This window comes from Astyanax mexicanus, chromosome 15, assembly GCF_023375975.1.
Source record: "Astyanax mexicanus isolate ESR-SI-001 chromosome 15, AstMex3_surface, whole genome shotgun sequence".
In the NCBI taxonomy this organism is placed as follows: domain Eukaryota; kingdom Metazoa; phylum Chordata; class Actinopteri; order Characiformes; family Acestrorhamphidae; genus Astyanax; species Astyanax mexicanus.
In genome coordinates this window covers 16,234,401-16,261,058 of record NC_064422.1, presented here as the reverse complement: position 1 = coordinate 16,261,058, position 26,658 = coordinate 16,234,401, and the positions used below count along the sequence as shown (strand labels likewise).

Here is a 26,658-nt window from a genome sequence, read left to right as displayed (position 1 = left end):
TTTTTTTTTTTTCATAAAATGTTTCCATTTTTTCCAATTTCCTTGCCTTAAAAAAACGTCATGTCATGTCCACCTCTGCAGCGCCCTCACAGGTTAAACTATGCTATAGCTGAGGATGTCACACCCCTAAACCCATACATCACCCGGTGCCAATCCTAAACTACCCCTCCCGAATGTTAGCATTTGTCAAATTTGCGCTGTGGGTGGAGTCAGCTAAAATTAGGGGGGTTAGTCGCCCTTTAAAATGACACGCTCATCAAAATCACACTGAGCTATTTTTGAATTGTATTTTTGTCCTCTTTATTCGTATTATTATTTCACCTGATTTTAGTTTCAGTTATCTCAGCACCATTCTACATCTGCCCTGACCTGGAAAAATGTGCTTGTATAAACAGCTTTTGGATAAGTGCTAAAAGAATTTGTATATTAAGAGTTCAAAAAGTAAAAGTATGCTGTTTGTTTTATTTCAATGTTTTTTATAACAATATTAATATCCAAATATATATGTCATATGAACAAGTTTGCCTAAATATTGTAGTCCAAAACACTTTGCAAAATGGGTTTTGAACACTGGATGACTGAGCCAGGTGTATAAATAAATATATACACCTGCTTACGCCTGCACGTTACAGCTCCGCTCAAGAGGGGACAGAATAATGGAAACCATCAAATGTGTGATTATTCACTGAGTCTCTTCAAACACCCTTCATTAAAACCTCCATTCAGTTCTTAACCACACAAAAGAGAGAGAGAGAGAAGAGAGAGAGAGAGAGAGAGAGAGAGAGAGAGAGAGAGAGAGAGAGAGAGAGAGAGGGCATTCAGCTGCATCCTAACCAACCAAATTCTCTCTCACCATAACAAATACATCACGTCCTCAGTACGAGTCAAACTGGCTTCCCACACAATAAATAAATAAATAAATATTTCTAATAAGCAAGTGTTTCAAGTGGGTAAACTAACATAGCTTTAGTATTTGTTTGTTCATCTAAAGACTGACAGCCTTTCTTTGTGTAAATTTCAAGTTAGCTAGCTACATGTGCTTAAAGTAACATATCTGAAGAAATATCTATGAATAGAAAGGCACTAGTAAGGTAAATTTCTGACTAAATTAGCACCACTGAGGTAATCTTTTGACTAAATCAGCACTACTGATGTGATTTTATGATTAGAATGGCACTAGTGAGGAACATTTATGACTAGCCAGTGCTAATGTTTAACTAAATCAAGACTATTGAGTTAAATTTATGACTAAATCAACACTACTGAGGTAAATTTATGATTAGAATGGCACTACTGAGGTAAATGTAAGACTACATCAGAACTACTAAAATACATTTATGATTAGAATAGCAACAACTGAGGTAAATTCATGACTAAACCTGTACTGCATTGGTGGCTAGCTAGCTTCGTGTGAAGAGATTAGCAGTACTGATATAAATTGATTATTAGAACAGCACTGCTGAGGTAAATGCACTGTGCATTTATATTAAAGTACCACATTTAATAGAAACCTGTGAAAAAAATGTGTTTAGTTCAAGTTTCAGACAAAATGTTTAATTTTGGTGCATCTCCAAAATAAACTGAATTGAGCTACAGAGAAAGAGAAAGAGAGAGAGAGAGATAGAGAGAGAGAGAGAGAGAGAGAGAGGGAGGAGGCGGATTTAGAGCTGACCTCCTTCTTAATGGTGTTCCGCTAATAGAACTGTTTGTGCAAGTGTGTGTTTGTCTGTGTGTGTGTGTGTGTGTGTGTGTGTGTCTGTGTGTGAGTGTGAAAGTGTGTGTGTACAGGATATTTTATTCTCATGCCAGGCAACGTGCGGACAAGCCCCATCCTCCCAAATGCAAACATGCGTGTGTGTGTGTGTGTGTGTTTGCGCCCACACACACACACCCACGCATGCACTCTCACCAACATCCACCCCCGCAACACACACACACACAGTAAGCTGGGGAATAGAGGGCATCCTAGGCTAAACAGTGAGCTGCTCAGGAAAACACAAACATTCTAGAAACATCCACACCACCTCCACCCGCCAAGAGTCAACCCCCTAACCCCCACACCCATCCACACCACCTCCACCTGCCAAGAGTCAACCCCCTAACCCCCACACCCATCCACACCACCTCCACCTGCCAAGAGTCAACCCCCTAACCCCCACACCCATCCACACGCCTCCACCCGCCAAGAGTCAACCCCCAACCCCACACCCATCCACACTGCCTCCACCCACCAAGAGTCAACCCCCTAACCCCCACACCCATCCACACTGCCTCCACCCGCCAAGAGTCAACCCCCTTACCCCAATACCTATCCACACCACCTCCACCTGCCAAGTCAGCCCTCTAACCCCACACCAATCCACACTGCCTCCACCCGCCAAGAGTCAACCCCAACCCCACACCCATCCACACTGCCTCCACCCACCAAGAGTCAACCCCCTAACCCCAATACCCATCCACACCACCTCCACCTGCCAAGAGTCAACCCCCAACCCCGCACCCATCCACACCACCTCCACCCGCCAAGAGTCAACCCCACACCAATCCACACTGCCTCCACCCACCAAGAGTCAACCCCCTAACCCCAATACCCATCCACACCACCTCCACCCGCCAAGAGTCAACCCCCAACCCCGCACCCATACACACCACCTCCACCCGCCAAGAGTCAACCCCCAACCCCGCACCCATACACACCACCTCCACCCGCCAAGTCAACCCCCAACCCCACACCCATCCACACTGCCTCCACCCGCCAAGTCAACTCCCTAACCCCTGCACCCATCCACACCACCTCCACCCGCCAAGTCAACCCCCTAACCCCGCACCCATCCACACCACCTCCACCCGCCAAGAGTCAACCCCCTAACCCCTGCACCCATCCACACCGCCTTCACCCGCCAAGAGTCAACCCCCAACCCCACACCCATCCACACTGCCTCCACCCGCCAAGTCAACCCCCTAACCCCTGCACCCATCCACACCGCCTCCACCCGCCAAGAGTCAACCTCCTAACCACTGAGACCACTTCAGTTTCTGAATCAGTTTCTCAGATTTTGCTATTTATAGGTATATGTTTGAGTAAAATGAACATTGTTATTTTATTCTATAAACTACAGACAACATTTCTCCCAAATTTCAAACACAAATATTGTCATTTAGAGCATAATATTTTTATTTACATTCATATGCAGAAAATGAGAGCTTTCAGACCTCAAATAATGCAAAGATAATGCAAGTTCATATTCATGAAGTTTTAAGAGTTCAGAAATCAATATTTGGTGGAATAACCCTGGTTTTTAATCACAGTTTTCATGCATCGTGGCATGATCTCCTCCACCAGTCTTACACACTGCTTTTGGATAACTGTATGCCACACTTGGTGCAAAAATTCTAGCAGTTCAGGCTTGTGATCATCCATTTTCCTCTTGATTATATTCTAGAGGTTTTCAGTTTAGTAAAATCAAAGAAACTCTCCTATTTTTTTCCAGAGCTGTATATGTATTACAATCACCTGTCCTTTCATGTACATTACTGTACTACAATATATATTCTATCCTAACTGCCTGAACTTTTATATAACGTACTTGAATATGCTGTATCATATATAGAATGTACAATTTCAAACTGTACAACACACTTTATTAACATATTCTGTATTTTACTCACCTGTACTTTTATGTACAGTACAACAATTTACTGCATCATAATCACCTGTACTTTCATATACAGTGTATTATACTATACGGTATTATAATCAACTGTACTATCATAGACTGTAATACAGTATACTATATCATATATAGCATGTACTCTCTGTATGGTAGTAGAATAGACTGTACAATGACAGATGGCATTATAATCTGTACTATAATACACTGGAGAGACCTGCAGAGTTCTGTTATCCTTCATTATTATGGAGTGTGACGGGGTGGTGCTGCTGCTGTAGCTCTGTTGTATGAAGAGTGTCCATTCAAAACCAGATAAAGAGCGCAAGAGAGAGAGAGAGGGAGAGGGAGAGGGAGAGAGAGAGAGGTAGAGGGAGAGGGAGAGAGAGAGAGAGGTAGAGGGAGAGAGAGAGAGAGAGGTAGAGGGAGAGAGAGAGAGAGAGAGGTAGAGGGAGAGACAGAGAGAGAGAGGTGGAGGGAGAGAAAGAGAGAGAGGTAGAGGGAGAGGGAGAGAGAAAGAGAGAGAGAGAGAAAGAGAAAGAGAAAGAGAGAGAGATGTAGGCGTTGTTTTTGTTGTTCTTCCTCAGAACTGAACTCTTTTCATCTACAGCAAAAGCTGCTGGCTTTTTACCACTTCAGTGATAAACTATACACTGGCATGCCAAAAGTCATGGGATAGTAGTATGTAAATTAATCATGAAGTGTTACCTCAGGGTAGAGCTGGGCGATTAATCGATTTTATCGATTAATTCGAATTTACAGTTAAGGACGATGTGTTTTTATGCATTATAATGCACTTATTAATCAATCATATGTACTATAATATTTTGTTTTATTATAGATTGTACTATAATAAACTTTATCAGTATTTACTATAATATACTGTCCCCAATCTGTGGGTCATATTTACGTACGTACTGTCTATCTAATTCGTCTTTTTTATTTCTTCCAGTCGTCTGCTTAACTATTCTGTGGTTCCTCACAGCTAGTTCAAGTTCATATTTTTGCACTTAAATTAGCTAAAATTGGTGGGTTGATATTTCCATCTCTAGGATGCAGATTGCTAAGATCTTGACAGTCATAGCAGGCTAAGAGGCTAAGAGTAATTTGAGCCAATCTGGACACAAATGCATTTATTCAAATGTTATTTGATTTCATACCTCATATTATTGGCTGAAAAAAGAATTTTGTAGCATTTTTTTATTTATTATTACTATTTTTGTTCGGACAAATCAGTGCCAGCAATGATTTCATGAGATTTACTGTGGATTATGGTGTTTTGAGACAATACATGGTGTTATAATGAAAGAATACAGCATATAAATATGAAGGTAAGCCTATTCTTTAGGTGTATTTCACTACAGATTTCTCAAAAACACTTCAGTTCAGTGTGAGGTCAGTGCTATTTTTAGAAACAATAGGGTTCCCTGTTTGTCACAATGTATAAATTATGTTGGGGTGTTAAAGCATTCCTGAGTAATTAAGCTGTATATACAATGCCCGATTTTTGACGCAATTTTCGTCAACGGGGTTCCAAGGCTTAACACCCTGTAGGAGATAACTAGAAATTAAGCATCAAAGTAAAGTGTCACCATAGTGCTTCCCAAATGTGACAAACAGCCAATTAAGCAGCCACACACACACACACACACACACACCGCACACACACACGTGTGGCAGTGGGTTCATCTTAAACACCGAATTGTGAAGGAACGGGGCCGTGCCGGCTGGTGATGGAGTCTGGCCTAAAAAGCGGCACAGGCCGAGACAGTAAAGGTCGTTTATCCTCAGCCTCTCAGAACCGACTCGGCTATTTCAGACCCGAGAGGAGCGGGGTCAGGATTAATCACACCATCTCCAGCAGAAATAGAAGCAGTGAAGAGTCCTCAAATTATTCAAATCACTTCTACAGGCACTCCTGATCCCAGCCGCCGCTGGGCGTATTTACCTACTACCAACCCAACAGACTGGCCTTACCACATTACCCACCTCTAACAAGATACAGCACGTACAAACCAAACACAACCTAAACCAACATGCCCAAAAATGCACAGATTATTAATCATCAAAAGGAATGATTACATTATTCAAAAAGAATCATATGACATGATTGAATCATATCATGAGCAAAAATATAGCAAAAAATAGCTGTGGCAGTAAAGCACCCTTAAGCTGGATGCATGTTGGAGCCACAGGTGAAGGAGATTCACAGTACGTTCATAGCAACTTAGTTCTATTTCTATCTTACTCAATGTTTCTAGAGCCTCCTAGATTAGTTGAACAAGAGGAGTCTCATTCTAAATAAATTTATATCTACTTATGTATAGCAAAAAAGTTAGCATTAGCATTTTCCCCCAAAGTTTTCACTTCCACCTTAAATTCCACCTTCAAATTCTATTATTTTCTCATTCAGTTTTACTAGAGCCTGCTAGAGTAGTTAAACAAGATGTGTCTCATTTTTAGTAAAAAAACGATAAAAAAACACCATATTATGACATTGCGATAGCACTGAAAGCAGTCTATTTTTTTATTTGATTTACTTTTAATTGTGTGCTTAAAATGTATATGCATGCAATTTTAGTTCTGTGTTAGATTTATGTTGTTACTTTTTTATTTTATACAAATTCTTTAAACAGAATCTTGGACAGCTACTGTTTTCAAAATATTACTGTCATATTTATACTAAATAAAACTTATTTTCATTGTTTTTTTGTAGTAGTATTTATTATTGATTTAATGGAATTTGTTTTAGAGAATATTGTATCGTGATATTGTTTTAGGGCCATATCGCCCACCCCTACTGCTCAGACTTTAAAAAAACTGTGGAAATGCATACACTATATATTTATATTACATATATATTATATAAAAAATGCAAAATGTAAAGTTCAGAACTTAAAACTCCAGAAAGCTGCAAAGTGTAACATTCAAAAAATAAAAGTTTTAAAATACAAAATTTAAAAGCTAGACTTTAAACATCAACGAGCTCCATGCCGATGGTAAAATACAAACATCTGCTAAAGAACAACTGTAAAATTTTGACTGTATCCACATTATTTCCCATAATTACATAATTACAGTCTTTATTTAATTTGTGTAGAACATCTGGTGTGGCAGAAGCTACACTGATATAGATTTTACCCACAGTGATGATAAACGTACAGAATGAGTAATAATATAATATAACCAAAACATCTTTAACCAAATAAATAGCTCTTATGTTCTGAAGTTCCAGTAACTTTTGATGCTCTTAGTGTTGCTTTTAGACGAACATCTGCTTGACAGCCAAACATCACCAGAGACATCTGCTTCAGCAGAGCTTCAGGACTGGGCTTTTTCTCTGGGTTAGGATGTTCTGATATTGGTTTTCTCTCCAAGGTTGTCCCTAAAAAGTCTTAAAATGTCTTAAATTAAAATCTGGGTAATTAAGGTCCTAAATTGTCTTAAATTGCAGTAAATTTGCTGTAGTTATTATACTTTGAGACTGTGTGTTTAATACCAGTAGGAAAACACATACTAACTTTAAAGGTGAGTTAGCTAGTTAGGTTAACGAAGATCTAGCTAATGGTAGCAGCAAGCTAGCTAACATACTAACATTAGCAGTGAGTTATGTAGCTACACTACTGGGAAGAGAACTAAGGTTAGTGGAGAGCTAGCTAACATACTAACATTAGCAGTGAGTTATGTAGCTTCATTACTGGGAAGAAAACTAAGGTTAGCAGTGAGCTAGCTAACATAGTAACATTAGCAGCGAGTTATGTAGCTACATTACAGAGGAGAGAACTAAGGTTAGCGGAGAACTAGCTAACATACTAACATTAGCAGCGAGTTATCTAGCCACATTATTGGGGAGAGAACTAAGGTTAGCGGAGAGCTAGCTAACATAGTAATGTTAGCAGTGAGTTATGTAGCTACATTACTGGGGAGAGAACTAAGGTTAGCAGAGAGCTGGCTAACATAGTAACATAAGCAGGAAGTTATCTAGCTACATTACTGGGGAGATAACTAAAGTTAGCATAGGGCTAGCCAACGGTAGTGGTAAGATAGCTTACATACTAATGTTAGCAGCGAGTTATTTAGCTAAATTACTGAGGAGAAAACTAAGGTTAGCGGAGAGCTGGCTAGCATAGTAACATTAGTGGCGAGTTAGCTAACATGCTAACATAATAACAATAGCAGCAAGTAAGCTACGTTACCAGGGAGAGAACTAAGGTTAGCAGCAAACTGGCTAACATTAGCACTGGGCTATATAACATAGTAATGTTAGCGGTGAGTTAGCTACATTAAGAATTGGTTTCCAATACAACAAATTATTTTCTACCAAAATAAAATATGACCACACTTAAATTATATTTTTGTGGTCTAAAAAATGTATTTAAAAAACGTTAAATTTGACTTTTAAAATGGAGCAAAAACCCTGTCTTTCTGTGTTGTGTGTTAAAGCTTTTTAGCTGTGCTGTTATTAAGATTAAAGGATCATTAGGGATTATATTTTCAGTAGTAAATGATAAAACTCTCTCTGGTGTTTTGAAAAATGGATTGCTGTAGCCATTTTACACACTCGCTCTCATTTCCTGTTGATTGCTTCTTTAAAATGCTGGAGATGTCTAGAAATGGAAAATTCTAACACAAATGCAGAAAAAACTAACACTTAAAAGTGGGCTTGGCTGAATGCAGCAGATAAAGGCATGATTTAAATGCTATGCGTATGCTATGAATCTGCAGCTTAACAATTAAGATTTTACCCTTTTTTTTACAGATTAATAACTTAAAAAAATGTCCAGAGCACTGCAGGGTGTGAAGCTGAGACTGGGCGACTCCAGAAGGGAACTGGGAAAGTGAAGCTGGAGCACTGTGTGCTGAGGGAAGTGTGAAGGCTGGCGGATGCTGGAGCTTAATGGGCTCTTGAGGACAGATGAGGATTATTTGCCGTCTGAGAGTCTGCTGCTGCCAGCTGTAATATCGGGCAGCACCAGTGACTGACAGGACCGGGCAGAGGAACCCGCAGGAGAACCTGCTTTCTCAGAGTTTCAATGCCACTAAGAATCAGATTTACTACTATGACTTAAAATGGCAAAATCTACTTACTCAATACAGCCAATTAGCCTAGTCATACACTATACTAGGGCTGCCAAATATATCCTTTAAGCATAATCATTGCAATGTGTACATGCACAACAGCCACATCGCAGGACGTGTGATGTCACTTAAAGCAAATAAATCAAACACGTCATGTTGCAATGTTTTGATTCTTGACACAACAAGTAGATGCACAGCGTTATCTCTGTGTCCGTGTAAGTGTGTAAGAAGTGCAGGGGGGAGGGGGAGCACGAGGGGGTGGCAGAAGTAAACATGAGGTAACCGCATGGCCTCCATCTACATGGTTGGGTACGTGCTTGTAAACGTGGACACGTGTCGAAAACTGTGCACCTCAGTCCAGCACAGTTTTGCGCAGATATTTCCATTTACAGCTGAATTCACGCTTTTAATCCCTTTTATTTACCATTTAAAAAGCCATTTAAAAAGCCATTGGGGAAAAAGCTGCTCATGCTTCTTGTGCTGAAACTGAAAATGAAACTAGTTTTACAGCTCAAAAAACAAAATTTAACCAGATCTAATAAATACACAAAATATACTCCAGAACCACAACTACCTATCTGTAGAACAGAGTAACATAGTGGAAATGCAGACCTGTCTCTTACTAAAATAACAAACATCTGTTTTCAGGTTAAATACACTATATATTTAAACATTGCATATAGTGGCGCCACTGAAGTCTTAAAAACAATTGTAATAGTATTAATAATGTTTTGAGCAATAATACTGTAGGAACATAAAATAATTGGATGTAATGTAGGAATGTAGGAAATTTGCCCATTTGGTTGTATATAGACCAGAGTTTGGAGTCCTATAAAACATGAAAATCAAAGGATTATCATATCACACCACTACATTCATAAAGATTTGTTTTTCATGTATTTAAAGTATATGTTTCCAGATTGATTAAATTGCAGCAATTTGGCGAAGTGAGAAGTAAAACCTAGGAAATCAAACTGTTATTAAATGTCACCTTTAATTCCACAAATAACACATTCCATACTATTAATAATACAAGTTATAAGTGATATTACTTCAGCATTTTGGAATAATAGGAAGTCAAACTTAGGGACACATGGACAATTCTAGCCAAACGCTGGCGGTCACCATCATTACCACCCACTCACCTCGCCTCACTGCAACTACCATCATTTAATAAAGTCTCCGCTCCATGAACAAGCTGACAAGCTGGTGTTCAAACTCACTCACAAGATAACACCTCACAACATATACACCTTATAACTGTGGGTGTCGCCAAGCTATCCAATGAGGTAACACATCCAGGTCAATTTTCATTAATACTATCCTATAACGTTTGTCAGTGGCACATTTCAGTGTATGACCACCCCTTCTAATTCTGATTTGCATTTTCTAATTCTGATTGTTACTTTACAATGCACACATTGCTGACACAGATGTGCAAATGCACCAACAATCACACACACACGCACACACACACACACAACTTGTCTAGTCCCTGAGGAGCTCCATCCAATACTTCTGGGTGGGATGAGTTGTTGGGGAGTCAGGGATGAGGTCCAGTTGTGATCGACCAATATAACATCTAGCAAGAGAGAGACAGAGAGAGAGAGAGACAGAGAGAGAAAGAGAGATTGTGTGTACAGCTTTTCTGTCTGCATGTGTCACCAATATCACTCTCTCCTGTATATCTGACCCCGCCCCCTGTTGATGAAGAATAGCTACCTGTTGCTTAGCAACAAGCTCCTTCATCACGTACCGAGCTGCAGACCAACACAGAGATTCACAAGCAGCAGCAGAACCGGGCCCTGAAAGGCCTGTGTGTGTGTGTGTGTGTGTGTGTGTGTGTGCTGCTCATTTTCACAGCATGTGCACAACAGATCCAGCAGAGAGACAGGGAGAGAGATAGATTAGAGATAGAGTAATAATGATATTTGAAGTGAGTGAAAAACTATGGTCACTAGATCCGAAGAGCTATCTGAGATCTTCATAAAGCAGCAGGGGTACGGAGCACTGATAAACAGGGTACCCAAACTTTTGCTTTGCATTATTTTTCCTTCATAGTTATTTAGAAATAAAAATTAATTAATTAAAACAATAAAATTGGTTGTTTATAATTCAATTCCAACTATTCATGCGTCTGTATTTCAATCCATGCATCCTTTATTTTACCCATAAATCTATGCATTTGTTAATCTATCCACCCATCCATCCATCCATCCATCCAACTTCTTATCCATTCACCCATTCATCTATCCATCCATCTATCCAACTTCTTATCCATCCATCCATCCATCCAACTTCTTATCCATTCATCCATCCTTTGTTTTACCCATAAATCTATGCATTTGTTAATCTATCCATCCATCCAACTTCTTATCCATACTTCCATTCATTCATTCAACATCTTATCCATCCACCCATCCACCCATGCTTTTATTTTACCCATAAATCTATACATTTGTTAATCTATCGATCCATCCATCCATCCATCCATCCAACTTCTCATCCATTCATCCATCCATCCATCCAACCATCCTTTATTTTACCCATAAATCTTCGCATTTATTAATCTACCCATACAACTTCTTATCCATCCATCCATCCATCCATCCATCCATCCTTTATTTTACCCATAAATCTACACATTTATTAATCTGCCCATACAACTTCTCATCCATCCATCCATCCATCCATCCAACTTTTTATCCATCCATCCATCCATTCTTTATTTTACCCACAAATCTATGAATTTGTTAATCTATCCATCCACCCACCTTCTTATCCATCCATCTTTTATTATATCCATCCATTTCTATCTATCTATCTATCTATCTATGCTTTATTTTATCCATCAATCTATCCATTTGTTAATCTATCTATTGTCTATAAATCAATCCATTCATTAATCTATCTATCCATTCATTATTCATCCTTAATTTTATCCATATGATCTATCCACATATCCATCAATCAATTAATTTACCTATCAATCTATCCATCAAGACATTTAACAATCTATGTATTAATCCTCCCACACATTCACTCTTCAGTGTTCTATCTATACATTTATTAGGGGTGTCACGATTCTCTAAATCCTCGATTCGATTTCATTTTCGATTTGAGGGTCACGATTCGATTCGATTCTCGATTTTCTTGTTTTTTTTTCTTGTTATTATTTTATGCCTCATAAAATTTAAATAATATATTTATTATTATTATTATTATTATTATTATTATAAATATTATAAATATTATTATTATTATTTATTAAGATATATATGGTAATGCCATCTAGTGACTTTTTTTGGTAGCAACAGTGTGCACTATTAAAACAAGCAGTTTATCAGAGCTGTGTGTGGATGGCTGGTGAAACTGCTCATTACATGAAGCTGCAGTTCTTCATCCAACCACTAGCAGCAGCAGCACAAGCCCCGCTCTCTTCACTCAGTCACTACTTCAGTACAGCCCAGCCACGGGCTACAGAGCTCAGCCAGTCCGTTTTTACTGTTTCTGTAAACAAATAAAGGTTTTAACCCCACTAACCGGATAATACAGCTCACTACAGTTCATCTTTCAGCCCAAGCAGCTAACAGCAGCAGGTTAGAACAGCCGACACGGAGTCACTGCTCGGATTACATTATAAACATGTCAGTTAGCGCGCTGCTAACCTCAGGATGTTTATAACTACGGAGTTTAGTGGACACACCACGGCCGCCAGGTAAGTCTTTTAAAGGCTACTGAAGACTATTAAAGGCTATTAGAGTGTAACCCCTGGCTCCCAGGGGTTACAAGAGGTTATTGAAAGCATTATTGGGGGGCAGAAATCAGTACAGGCTGGTTAGATAAGTGATGTGGGTATTGTCCTATAAATATTTACACATAACTTATATCTCTCCTGAAAAGCTTTTATTTTAGTCAGAAACACGCTTCTGTTTACTTTATCTGAGAGAAAGATGTTTTTTTAATTCAATGGAAAGCAACAGGTGTAGTCAATTATAAGTTTAAGATTTTTAATCCACCTCACTGTGATCTATAGTCAGTGTTCTCAAGTCACACTGACACACGCATTTCAGCGAGTTCACACGCTCTCACCTGCGCGCACCCACCCCTCCGTTAGATACAGATACAAAACCTGCGCGCCCAACCCCCGCCCCCCCTCCCCCGTTGGACAGATAAAAACAGTGATCACACTCCCGCCGACTGCGCTCATGCAGTGGCTATCTCTATTTAAATGAATAGGATGCGCTGTGTTGGTGCCGCGCCATTTGCGTAGCGCGCTGCGCTATTTGCGTAGCGCGCGCGGGAGGGATCGTCGATCCTCTTTTTGACTTCGATACTCGAGATCGTGACCTCATTTCGATTCGATTTCGATAAAATATCGAGATCGTGACACCCCTAACATTTATCCATTCTTCCAATTACCTACTATTTATTTTATCTATCTACCCATAAATCTAAACAACTATCCATCCACTTATCTAATCACCAATTCATATATCCATCCTCTCATCAATCTAACTATCTACTCGCCTATGAATCCATTCATCCATCCATCCAGCCATCCTTTTAATCATCCATTCAATAATCTATACAACTATCTATATCTTCAATTATCTAAATATTTATCTATCAATCTCTCCAATCAATTTGCCCTTTTTACTTTATTATTATGACACTCTAAAAGACAGAAATGAACAGATTTTTAATTAGGATATTTATACATTTCTAAACATATTTATAAATATAATTTATGACTTTTGGAGATGGGGTCATGCTTACGGTTCACAGTAAACAATATGGTGTGCAGGGGTGCACAAACTTTTGCACGCTAGGAAAGAATCAGGCTAAGCGTTCAATGCTGATGAAGCTCCGCCCCCCAGAGTTTAGTTACAGCACCTGTCCCACACACACCTGAGTCTAACACTGAGCTGAGTTAATTACCCGGATCAGGTGTGTCTGATTAGAGTTAGGACACTCTGCAGGGTGTCCCATTCCACACACATACACACACACACACACACACCTTACATCAGCATCAGCCTGAGTATTACCTCCTAAACACACACACACACACACACACATCTAACATCAACATCAGCCTGAGCATTACCTCCCAAACACACACACCTAACATCAGCCTGAGCATTACCTCCCAAACACACACACCTAACATCAGCCTGAGTATTACCTCCCAAACACACACACACACACACACATCTAACATCAACATCAGCCTGAGCATTACCTACCAAACACACACACACACACACACACACACACACACACATCTAACATCAACATCAGCATCAGCCTGAGTATTACCTCTCAAACACACACACACACCTAACATCAACATCAGCCTGAGCATTACCTCCCAAACACACACCCACATCTAACATCAACATCAGCCTGAGCATTACCTCCCAAACACACACACACACACACACACACACATCTAACATCAACATCAGCCTGAGCATTACCTCCCAAACACACACACACACACACACACACACATTTAACATCAACCTGAGCATTACCTCCCAAACACACACACCTAACATTAACATCAGCATCAGCCTGAGTATTACCTCCCAAACACACACACACACACACACACACACACACACATTTAACATCAACATCAGCCTGAGTATTACCTCCCAAACACACACACACACACACACACACATTTAACATCAACATCAGCCTGAGCATTACCTCCCAAACACACACACCTAACATTAACATCAGCATCAGCCTGAGTATTACCTCCCAAACACACACACACACACACACACACACACACACATTTAACATCAACATCAGCCTGAGTATTACCTCCCAAACACACACACACACACACACACACACATCTAACATCAGCATCAGCCTGAGTATTACCTCCCAAACACACACACACACACATCTAACATCAGCATCAGCCTGAGTATTACCTCTCAAACACACACACACACACACACACACACCTAACATCAACATCAGCCTGAGCATTACCTCCCAAACACACACACACATCTAACATCAACATCAGCCTGAGCATTACCTCCCAAACACACACACACACACACATCTAACATCAGCATCAGCCTGAGTATTACCTCTCAAACACACACACACACACACACACACACACACACACCTAACATCAACATCAGCCTGAGCATTACCTCCCAAACACACACACACACACACACATCTAACATCAGCATCAGCCTGAGTATTACCTCCCAAACACACACACACACACACACATCTAACATCAGCATCAGCCTGAGTATTACCTCTCAAACACACACACACACACACACCTAACATCAACATCAGCCTGAGCATTACCTCCCAAACACACACACACACACACACACACACACACATCTAACATCAACATCAGCCTGAGCATTACCTCCCAAACACACACACACACACACACCTAACATCAACATCAGCCTGAGCATTACCTCCCAAACACACACACACACACACACACACACACATCTAACATCAACATCAGCCTGAGCATTACCTCCCAAACACACACACACACACACACATCTAACATCAACATCAGCCTGAGCATTACCTCCCAAACACACACACACACACACACACACACACACACACATCTAACATCAACATCAGCCTGAGCATTACCTCCCAAACACACACACACACACACACACACACATCTAACATCAACATCAGCCTGAGCATTACCTCCCAAACACACACACACACACACACACACATCTAACATCAACATCAGCCTGAGCATTACCTCCCAAACACACACACACACACACATCTAACATCAACATCAGCCTGAGCATTACCTCCCAAACACACACACACACACACATCTAACATCAACATCAGCCTGAGCATTACCTCCCAAACACACACACACACACCTAACATCAACATCAGCCTGAGCATTACCTCCCAAACACACACACACACACACACATCTAACATCAACATCAGCCTGAGCATTACCTCCCAAACACACACACACACACACACCTAACATCAACATCAGCCTGAGCATTACCTCCCAAACACACACACACACACACACACACACACATCTAACATCAACATCAGCCTGAGCATTACCTCCCAAACACACACACACACACACACACACACACACACACACACACACATCTAACATCAACATCAGCCTGAGCATTACCTCCCAAACACACACCACACACACATCTAACATCAATATCAGCCTGAGTATTACCTCCCAAACACACACACACACACACACATCTAACATCAACATCAGCCTGAGCATTACCTCCCAAACACACACACACACACACATCTAACATCAACATCAGCCTGAGCATTACCTCCCAAACACACACACACACACACACACACACACATCTAACATCAACATCAGCCTGAGCATTACCTACCAAATACACACACACACACACACACAGACACATCTAACATCAGCCTGAGTATTACCTCCCAAACACACACCACAAACACACACACACACACATTACTTCATCCAACATCTAATATATCAAATCATCCATCTATCCATTCATCCAACCATCTACCAGGCTACTGATCTATCTATCCATCTGACCATCAATCTATTTATCCATCCACCCACCTATTAAACTTATCGATCTATCCCTATATCCCTCATCCATCCATCACTTTATCCCTCAATCTTTGTAACTTTTCATCTACTAATTCATTTATCAAGTACCCACCCATTCATCCATTCACTCATCAGTTGATCAACCCTCAATCTATCTTACTTTCCATCTAAATCAAAATTTCCATTAAACTTATATATCCATTCATACATTCATTCAATCATCCATCCATCCAGCCAACTGGCAAACAAAATATTCTAAAAAACAAACATCCATTCTTCTAATAATTTATTCCTTTATCAGTCTATCAAAATATTAATCTATGTATCCTTCCATCTGTCTATAAATCCATCCTTCCACCCATCAATTGCTCTACCCATTAATGGATAGTTGTGCACATTGATGGTTGGATAGATTAAGGGATGGAAAGATGAAGATGAAATATATGGACTAATAGGTAGATTGATAGGGGGTTGAATGGATGGGTAGTCTTAAAAATATGTAAATATCTATCTATCTATCTATCTATCTATCTATCTATCTATCTATCTATCCATCAAGAGCATGAAACACAACCTGTCCATCCACATTTCAGGTATTCATTAATGTTGTTGTTGGAGACTCAAGATACTTGTCCACACAATACCATGAATCATCTCCATCTGTTCACACATTAATCCATCCATTTATCTACTCATCCACCCATCTATCACTCTTTTTATATCGGTCTATTAATGCACCCATGCAGCACTACCTGGTCTGGTGGGAAAGACGCACTGAGCTGTTGTTTCCAGGAACTATTTATTTAATGATGTTTTAGGAATGTGTGGCTGTACCTGTTGGATCATTCAAAATATATCTGGTCTCGCAAAACCGTCAAGAATCCCAGCAAACAGGCATACAGAGCAGAGAGTGTAAGGAGCACTCAAGGCTCAAGTCCCAATGGTGAGAACAGTCATAGTCAACCCACAGACCAGCTCCAAAGACCTACATCATAATCATCTTGCTGCAGATGGAGTCACTGTGCATCGTTTAACTATTCAGTGCACTTTACACAAGGAGAGGCTGTATGGAAGATTATTTAATGCAGAAAAAGCCTTTTCTCTGAGCACACACCACAAACAGAGTCGCTTGAGGTATGCTAAAGCTAAAGCAAATTTAGACAAGCCAGCTTAATTTTGTAATAAGGTGCTGTGTGTGGACTGATGAAACTAAATTTATTGAGTTATTTGGAGGGCGGTTATTTATGCATGGAGGAAAAAGAACACAGTATTCCAACACAAACACTTTACTGCTCCCCACAGTAAAATTTGGTGGTGGTTCATCATGCTGTGGGGCTGTGTGATCAGTGCAGGTACTGGGAATCTTGTTAAAGTTGAGGGTCGCATGAATTACAGTCAATTTCAGCAGATTCTTGAGAACAATGTTGAAGAATCAGTGAGAAAGTTGAAGTTGTATCCAGGGCTGGATTCTTCAACAAGACAACGACCCTAAAAACTAAACACTGCTCTAAATCTACTAAAGCATTCATGCAGAGGAACAAGTACAACATTCTGGAATGATCATCTCAGATTATATCAGTCCCCAGACCTGAATATTATTGAAAATAATCTGTGGTGTGATTTTAAGCGGGCTGTTTATGATCAGAAACCATCAAACCTGACTGAACTGGAGGGTGCCCAAACTTTTTTCTGTCTATTAATCCACCCATCAGTCTTATGGGGTGTGAATGTTGTGGGCGGGGTCTGCAGTACTACCTGGTCTGGCGGGAAAGACAAGCTGAGCTTTTGTTTTCAGGAACTATTTATTTAATGATGGTTTAGGAATGTGTGGCTGTACCTGTTGGATCATTCAAAATATCTCTGGTCTCGCAAAACTGTCAAGAATCCCAGCAAACAGGCATACAGAGCAGGGCGTATAAGTAGCATGTGTACATAAATCAAACTCATAACTTTACACTGAGCCAATGAGTGTCAACAGCCAAGAAACTGCTCAATAACTATGGCCGAAAATGAACATCGGATTTGTTGAGAAAATCAGATTTTGAGTGACTTTTTCCAAATAGAACATGAAGAATCTGATCTGAGTCACTCCTAACTTCACAGTCCATATAGAGAGCCACAAGCTAAATACATTGTTCATCAGATGTTGCAGAAGAGTTTGGAGAAGAGAGTATAAATGTGTGAGAAGCTTTGTGTTGATTCCACCACGGCAAATCTGTTTTAGTAGTACCCTAATGACACAGATCAACACCTACACTGCAGCGTGCAGCCATTCATTATTTAACTACACTAATTAACCAGCAGCTAACGTCACCCTACACCTACACACTGACAGAAAACGAGGTCAGTATACATTCCAATTATCCACTTCCTAAATTCCCAATTTCATTCAACTCTACAGTGAAAAGTCTGGATTTTCAGTCATCAGTGTACAAAGCCAGGTAATGCCAACAGTCAGAGATGGGAACAAGTCGCTAAGATGCAAGTCCCAAGTCTTGACAGTCAAGTCCCAAGTCAAGCCCAAGTCTTAACACTCAGGTCCCAAGTTAAGTCCCAAGGACTGACATTCAAGTCCCAAGTTAAGTCCCTAGTCTTGACACTCAAGTCCCAAGTTAAGTCCCTAGTCTTGACACTCAAGTCCCAAGTTAAGTCCCTAGTCTTGACACTCAAGTCCCAAGTTAAGTCCCAGGTTGTAACAGTCAAGTCCCAAGTTAAGTCCCAACTCCTGACACTCAAGTCAAGTCCCAACTCCTAACACTCAAGTCAGAACCTGAGTCTTAACACTCAAGTTAAGTCCCAAGTCTTGACACTCAAGTCCCAAGTTAAGTCCCAAGTTATAACACTCAAGACCCACATTAAATCCCAACTCCTAACACTCAAGTCTCATGTCAAGTCCCAAATCTTGACATTTAAGTCTCAAGTCAAATAAAAAACTTGACACTGAAGTCTAATGTCAAGTCCCAACTCCTAACACTTAAGAGTAAAGGTAAGTCCCTAGTCTTAACACTCAAGTCTCAAGCTAATACCAACTCTTAACACTTAAGTCTCATTTTTAAGTCCCAAGTCTTAATACTTAAATCTCAAGTCAGGACCCAAGTCCTGACCCTTAAGTCTCAAGTCAAGTTCCAAGTTTTGACACTCAAGTCTCAAGTTAAGTCCCAAGTCTTAATACTCAATTTCAAGTAAAGTCAAGTTTTAAGACTCAAGTCTCAAGTCAAGTCTCAAGTCAAGTCACACCTCTTAACATTTAAGTATCTAGTCTTGACACTCAAGTCTTAAGTCTAGTCCCAAGTTTTAACACTCAAGTCTTAAGTCAAGTCCAAAGTCTTAACACTCAATCTCAAGTTAAGACCCAACTTATAACACTCAAGTCTCAAATCAGGTCCCAAGTCAAGTTTTAACACTTTTTAAGTGGTAAATAATCTGGTACAGCTGGTAAATAATCAAATCTAAATCAAAACTGGAACTCTACCAAGCCAACAATCCCCAGCAGCCCACTGGATCTTTAAGGATGTGTGAAAAGGGTTTATAGAAGTAACATTTTTTTCAACAATTCAAGGTACAAGCTAAACAACACACAAAACAGACAGAGAGAAACCATCTGAAGAACCTTTACTAATAAGAATGAGGAGAGTGACCCCAAACACACTTTTTTTTTATTCATGGATGTGTTTAAACCCCTAAACCCTAAGTTCTTCACACAGACTTCACTGTTTTTTCTACGGTATCAAACACACGTCAGATATTAAAGTAAATCATATAAACGAACTAAGACTAATATTTAATTTCTGCTAAGGTCTTCCCAGAGCCCTGACCTCAGAACTGTCAGTAACATGAGAACACCGGTGCTGAAAAACAGGGAGAATCAGAGCCAGATATTCTACCTATTTAACACAACCCTGAACCCAGAGACAAACATCCAATCAGAATCCAAACAGAAGCTTGTTGATGCTGCCAGACGTGTTTGATCAAGGTACAACTTACTTTAAAGAGACTTTTAAGCTGCACATTTCTGATCCTTAAATACAGACAATATATTTTAATATATAATATTATATAATATAATATATAGTATTATAAAAATATTAAAATCAACAATTACAATTTATGACCAATATATTTTTGTTTTTAACTAAATCGACTGAAGAAAAAAAAACATTGAATTCCATTCCAGGGATACAGTGAGATTTAGCTGACTCTTCAAAATAAAAGTCCCTTAATAAACACAAAGTTCCATTTTGGCTTAAAAGTGATAGAAAAATGTGTTTTAATTTCAACCCAAATCCAATAGTTTCAGTGAACAGCTCTGTTATTTTTTTAATGTCTACTAAACAAAATAGTGCTGATAGGACATATTTTATTTAGATTTCATGCATGTAATGGTCATTTTTTACGCTCTTAAATTTCTTCCTAAAGTTTGAAAGAATCACCACCCCAATGTTCTTTTCCTCATAACTTACCCAAAACTCTATTTAACCTACACTTATCTCCCTAACATTCGTTTACCCCCTAACTCCATCAAGCCTCCAGACATCTCCATAAAGTTATTTTCCCTATAAATTTCTTAAATTTATTTTACCCATATCTTCATCCAACCTCCAAACATCTCCCAAACTTTCTTTTCCACATAGCTCTATCCAACCTGCAGATATTTCCTAAACATTAAATGACCTGTCACTCCATCAAATCCCCAAACATCTTCCCAATTTTCTGTTACCCTTCAGTCTATCCAACCTCCAGACATCTCCATAACGTTTTTTTCCCCATAATTCTTGTAATGTTATTTTACCTATAACCTCGCCCAAGCTCCAGACATCAACATAATGTTCTTTTTCCCCATAACTCTCTCAATGTTATTTTACCCATATCTTCATCCAACCTCCAAACTTTCCCAAACTTTCTTTTCCACAAAACTCAACCCAACCTACAGACATCTCTTCAATATTCTATTATCCATAACTCTATCCAACCTACAGACATCTCCATTACGATCTTTTACACATAACTTAATCCAGCCTACAGACCTTCCAACCTAACACCACAACCAACTAACTGTAACTCCATCCAACCTCCAAACATCTCCCCAACTTCTTTTCCCCATAACTCCATCCATCCCACAGACATCTCTCCAACATTTTATTACCCATAACTAGTGCTGGACGATATGGCCAAAATTCATATCACGATATATTCCTTAATTTCGGTCGATACGATATAATTCCGATATCGATATAAATACTTAGAAGGCCTCAGAAAACTGCTAAGAATCCCTGCAATGGAAATACGTACCTACTAGGGGTGGGCGATATGGCCCTAAAATAATATCACAATATTTCATGGTATTATCGCGATAACGATACTCTTGGCGATATGACAAAAAAACAAAAAACTTTTTTATTATTGTATACGATATGATATTGCACACCTTTAAGATATTTAAAAAAAAAAACAATAATTTTAGCAGATTTATAACAGAAGTCAATAATTGAGAATTACATGATACTAATAATAATAATGCACTCCAAATATCTCCATATATCCAGTATTAAAGTAAAATAAATGACACTTTACAGATATAATCTGTCTCTAGTAGATATTTAATAGGAAATTAGAAATGTGTGAGTTTTTCTTTTGCTTAAAACAGCAAAACAATTAGTACCCTGATGTGATAATTAGGGGTGAGTGATGTGGCACGATATTACAAAAGTGCTTCAGCCAAAATACAACTCTTTAACATACAACATAAAAGGAACATGATATCCCCGTCAAATAAACAAACCTAAAGGATTCATAAACTTTAAATAACTTAAATAACTTACAACATAAGCTATAAAAGTGCTTCAGCCAGTATAAGGAAAATATTGTATGTAGTGAAACTGATTGAGGTGGTGGAACAGATTAGATGTTTTAACGTTACCGCTGCTAACCTGCTCCACTCTCCGGCACAATTAGCAGCAAACTGAAGTTTAGCAGACCTTCGAGAGTCGAACCAAATCCTCACCACTGAATTAGACCTCCCTCCTTCAATTAATCACTTGTGGAAGCGGCAGGGGCATTCATTTTGCATCAAAAATGTCCCGCGCTGGGAGCCAAGAGGACCCGCGGCTGACCGAGAGGACCCGCGACTGACCGCTGACCAAGCGGACCCGTGGGCGGACCGAGCGAACCAGAGGCGGACAGAGCGGACCCGTAGGCGGACCGAGCGGACCCGTGGGCGGACCCGAGGCTAGGCTAGGCTCGGTTCCGTTCCGTTCCACTCCAGCGCGGAACATTTCAGATGCAAACCGAGCCTACCTTAACCTTGGATCCGCTCGTGCCGGCTCCGTTTGGCTCCAGCGCGAGGCATTTTAGATGCGTAGCGGACCCGAGCCTACCCTAGCCTAGCCAAATCTAGCCTAGCCTAGCCTAGCCTATCTGGCTACGTGCCTATGTGATTACGTCATCACACACAGAGATAGTCCAGCTACGGAAGCTGATTGTGTTCAGCTGTGCGGCGAGCTGACGCCAGTAAAACGCCTGTCCGTGACAGATTCTGTAAATAATACATATCGATATACCACAAAAATGATATCACCGTTATTGAAACATTTCTTATCGCGATAAATACCGATATCGAATTATTGTCCAGGCCTACCCCTAACTCTATCCAACCTCCAGACATCTCCAAAAAGCTCTTTTTGCTGTAACTCTCTTAAATTTTATTTTACCCATAACTTCATCCAATCTTCAAACATCTTCCAAACCGTATTTTACCCCTCAATCTTTCAAGTCTACAGACATCTCTCCAACTTTCAATTACCTGTAGCTCCATCCAACTTTAAAACACCTCCCCAACCTCTTTTACTCATAACTCCATCTAACATACAAACATATTTACCCCATAACTCCATCCAACCTCTAAATATCTCCCCAGCTTTATATTACACATAACTTCATCCAACTTCCAAACATTTCCCCATATGTTGTTTTAGCCATAACTCCATCCACCCTCCAAACATCTCCCCAACATTCTTTTAGCCGAAACTCCATCAAGCCTCCAGACATCTTATCAACTTTCTTTTATCCATAACTCTATCCAACCTCCAGCCATCTCCCCAAAATTATTTTAACCAAAACTCAATCAAGCCTCCAAACATCTCCACAAAATTATTTTAACCAAAACTCAATCAAGCCTTCAAACATCTCCCAAAAAATATTTTAGCCATCAAGCATAACTTCTTCCAACCTCCAGATTTTCCCCAACATTCTATTTCCCTTAATTTTTCCCAATGCTTTTTTACACATAACTCAATCCAACCTCCAAACATCTCCCCATACTTTGTTTTTACTCATAACTCCCTCCAAACTCCAAACATCTCCCCAATTGTCTTTTACCCGTTAGTCTTTCCAACCACCAGACATCTACAAAAGGTTCTCTTTCCCGTAACACTCTCAATGTTATTTTAAAACCTCCATAACTTCATCCAACCTCCAAACATCTTCCAAACTTTCTTTTCCACATAACCCCATCCAATTTATAGACAATCTCTCCAACTTTCAATTACCTGTAACTCATCCACCCTCCTCAACATTCTTTTAGCCATTACTCCACCCAACCCTCCAGACATCTCTCCAACATTCTTTTACTCATAACTCCCTCCAATCTCCAAACCTTCCAAAACCTCAAAAAATTGCCCACTGTGACTATAAGTAGGCACTAACCCACCCAAAACTCACGCACTTCACACACCTGAAGCCCAAACTACCAAAGCCCACCTACCTTCTTCTTGACATTGCAGTGGCAGCAGACGGTCCACAGGTACTTGAGGGTCCTCCACAGCAGGATGATAAAGAGCCCACCGAAGAAAGTGACCATGGAGGAGGCCAGGAAAGCCCACCACATGCGCTGCCCGTTGCTGTCACATGGCACATCCGAAGTGTACGGGATGACCACATCCATCCTGTTTCTCCTGTTGGACACCTCGCTGGACACCAGGTTGGTCATCACGGCTTGGTGACCTCGGCTTCTCTGCGCTCCATGGTCAGTTGTGATGGGCGGGTTGGGGGGTCCGGGCACGGGCTTGAGCTGGCCGGGGCTGGGCCATCGTTCTCAATCCGAGAGCCCCCTGGACTGGTGGTCAAAGTGGTGCTGATGCTGATGATGATGCTGATGATGCTGAAGGGGGTGATGATGGTGTGGTACTGGGTGGCAGTGCCAGCCTAGAGCTTAGAGCCTGGATCCTACTACAGCTCTCTCTCTCTATTTCTTTTTTCTCTTTTTCTTTCTAAGTATGAGTATATGTGTTTTTCTTTCTCAGCTTCTCTCTCTCTCTCTTTTTATTCGATCATCTAAGCATCTTCTCCAGTCTTGAAGATGTCCATCAGAATGTGTGTGTCCAAGTAGGCTACGAGTGACCCAGCAGTGACGCGCCCTACCTTACTGACGTTTAGCCCTCCTGCCCCGATTAATCGCCCTTTTCCCCCCTTCAACCAGCGTGTTTTACCCCCAGCGGCATCAGGCAGGCTCCTAATTCCGTTAACAGGTGGGAGGGCGGAGCCTCCAGAAAAACACCTAAATTACCCCAAACCGAGGCTCCTCCTTTGGCACGGCTTTTACGCAGGCGATTCCTTCGGCTCTAGTCGCGATTAATCGACGATCTGTCCTCAAAGCGAGTCGACAAACACCTCCGGAGACGCCGCATGCCCTTCATCGTCGTCTGCAACAGGTTGAAAGTGTGCGCTCCCTCTCTCTATCTCTCTCTCGCTTTCCTTCAGAGCAACAGAGCAACAGAAGGATGGCCCAGCCTCTCTCGCTCTCTCCCAGAGAAGGGGCGGGAACCAGAGAGCCAACCAGCCAATCAGACGGACAGACAAGACAGGGAGTCCCTCCCCTGCTCTCATCACTCTCCTCCCTCACCATCTTCACCCCTCCCTCCATCTCTTCCCCTCTCTCTCTCTCTCTCTCTCTCTCTGCCCCAGCTGTGGAACAGCATCTGCCACCTACCAGCTCCACCCATACACTCAGCACCACCCCCACAACAGGACAGGCATCTTCAATTTTTTAAAAACAAAAATTCTATATTCTTTACTTTTATCATTAATTTAAAGCACACATCAGTAGTGAAAATGTGGTGAATGTATACAGTAAATACAGTAACACTATGTATATATATAAAAAAATATATATATAAAAAGATGGATGATCACAAGCCATCAAACCAAGCTGAACTGCTTGAATTTTTTTTGCACAAGGAGTAATGGCATAAAGTTATCCAAAAGCAGTGTGTAAGACTGGTGGAGGAGAACAGGCCAAGATGCATGAAAACTGTGATTAAAACAGGGTTATTGCACCAAATATTGATTTCTGAACTCTTAAAACTTTATGAATATGAACTTGTTTTCTTTGCATTATTTGAGGTCTGAAAGCTCTGCCTCTTTCTTGTTATTTCAGCCATTTCTCATTTTCTGCTAATAAATGCTCTAAATGACAATATTTTTATTTGGAATTAGGGAAAATATTGTCTGTAGTTTATAGAATAAAACAACCATGTTCAATTTACTCAGACATAAACCTATAAATAGCAAAATCTGAGAAACTGATTCAGAAAGTGGTCTCTTATTTTTTTTTCCAGGGCTGTATATATGGATATGTGTCTGTATATAATCTGAGAGGCATGTCTAACAGATAACACAGCTGGGGAGCTGTAATGCTGTATTACTGCTGTCTGCTCTGGATTAAATGGGAGAATGTAGGTCTGACAGTATTAAGAGTTATGTATAATGGATTATAGTTGAGCTGCAGCGCCCCCTCGTGGGTGGAAATATACTTCTATTTAACACGCTTTCAAAGTGTGATCCGATGTATCCCTAGAAATTCAGAGCTTTCTATGGAAGTCAATGCAAATATTAATGCAATATTATTCCCACTCATTTTAGAGCATCTCAAAACTGAAGATACATATATGTCCATTTTACAAAAAAATATATACATATGAATACGAAAATCAGAGAAACTTTCATTATGATTTTGAAATAGTATTTTTTTCTGGCTCTCTCTATATAGTAATATGTTATATACTAGTGCATCTAAAAAAAAATAGAATATCATTGAAAATTAGAACATTATATAAGTCCAATTGGTACTGTTGGCAGTGTGGGCAGTTTGCCAAGTCCTGCTGGAAAATGAAATCCAAATCTCCATAAAAGTTGTCAGCAGAGGGAAGCATGAAGTGTTGTAAGATTTTTTGGGAAACTCTGCACTGACTTTAGACTTGATAAAAC

General features: G+C 40.1%; 1 protein-coding gene across 13 annotated transcripts in view; it reads right to left on the bottom strand.

The window, feature by feature from the left end:
* Nucleotides 1-25,174, bottom strand: part of LOC103038321 (calcium-activated potassium channel subunit alpha-1-like) — a 162,206-nt gene extending 137,032 nt beyond the window's left edge. For 7 of the 13 annotated variants that reach the window (XM_049464515.1, XM_049464518.1, XM_049464519.1 and 4 more), the window contains exon 1: nt 24,158-25,173. In XM_049464515.1, coding sequence (XP_049320472.1) covers nt 24,158-24,382 — 225 coding nt within the window. In that variant the 5' untranslated portion in view covers nt 24,383-25,173. Of the gene's footprint in view, nt 1-24,157 lie in introns of all 13 variants that reach the window. The other 6 variants (XM_049464508.1, XM_049464512.1, XM_049464513.1 and 3 more) reach the window with 1 other exon arrangement.
* Nucleotides 25,175-26,658: the final 1,484 nt, after the last annotated feature.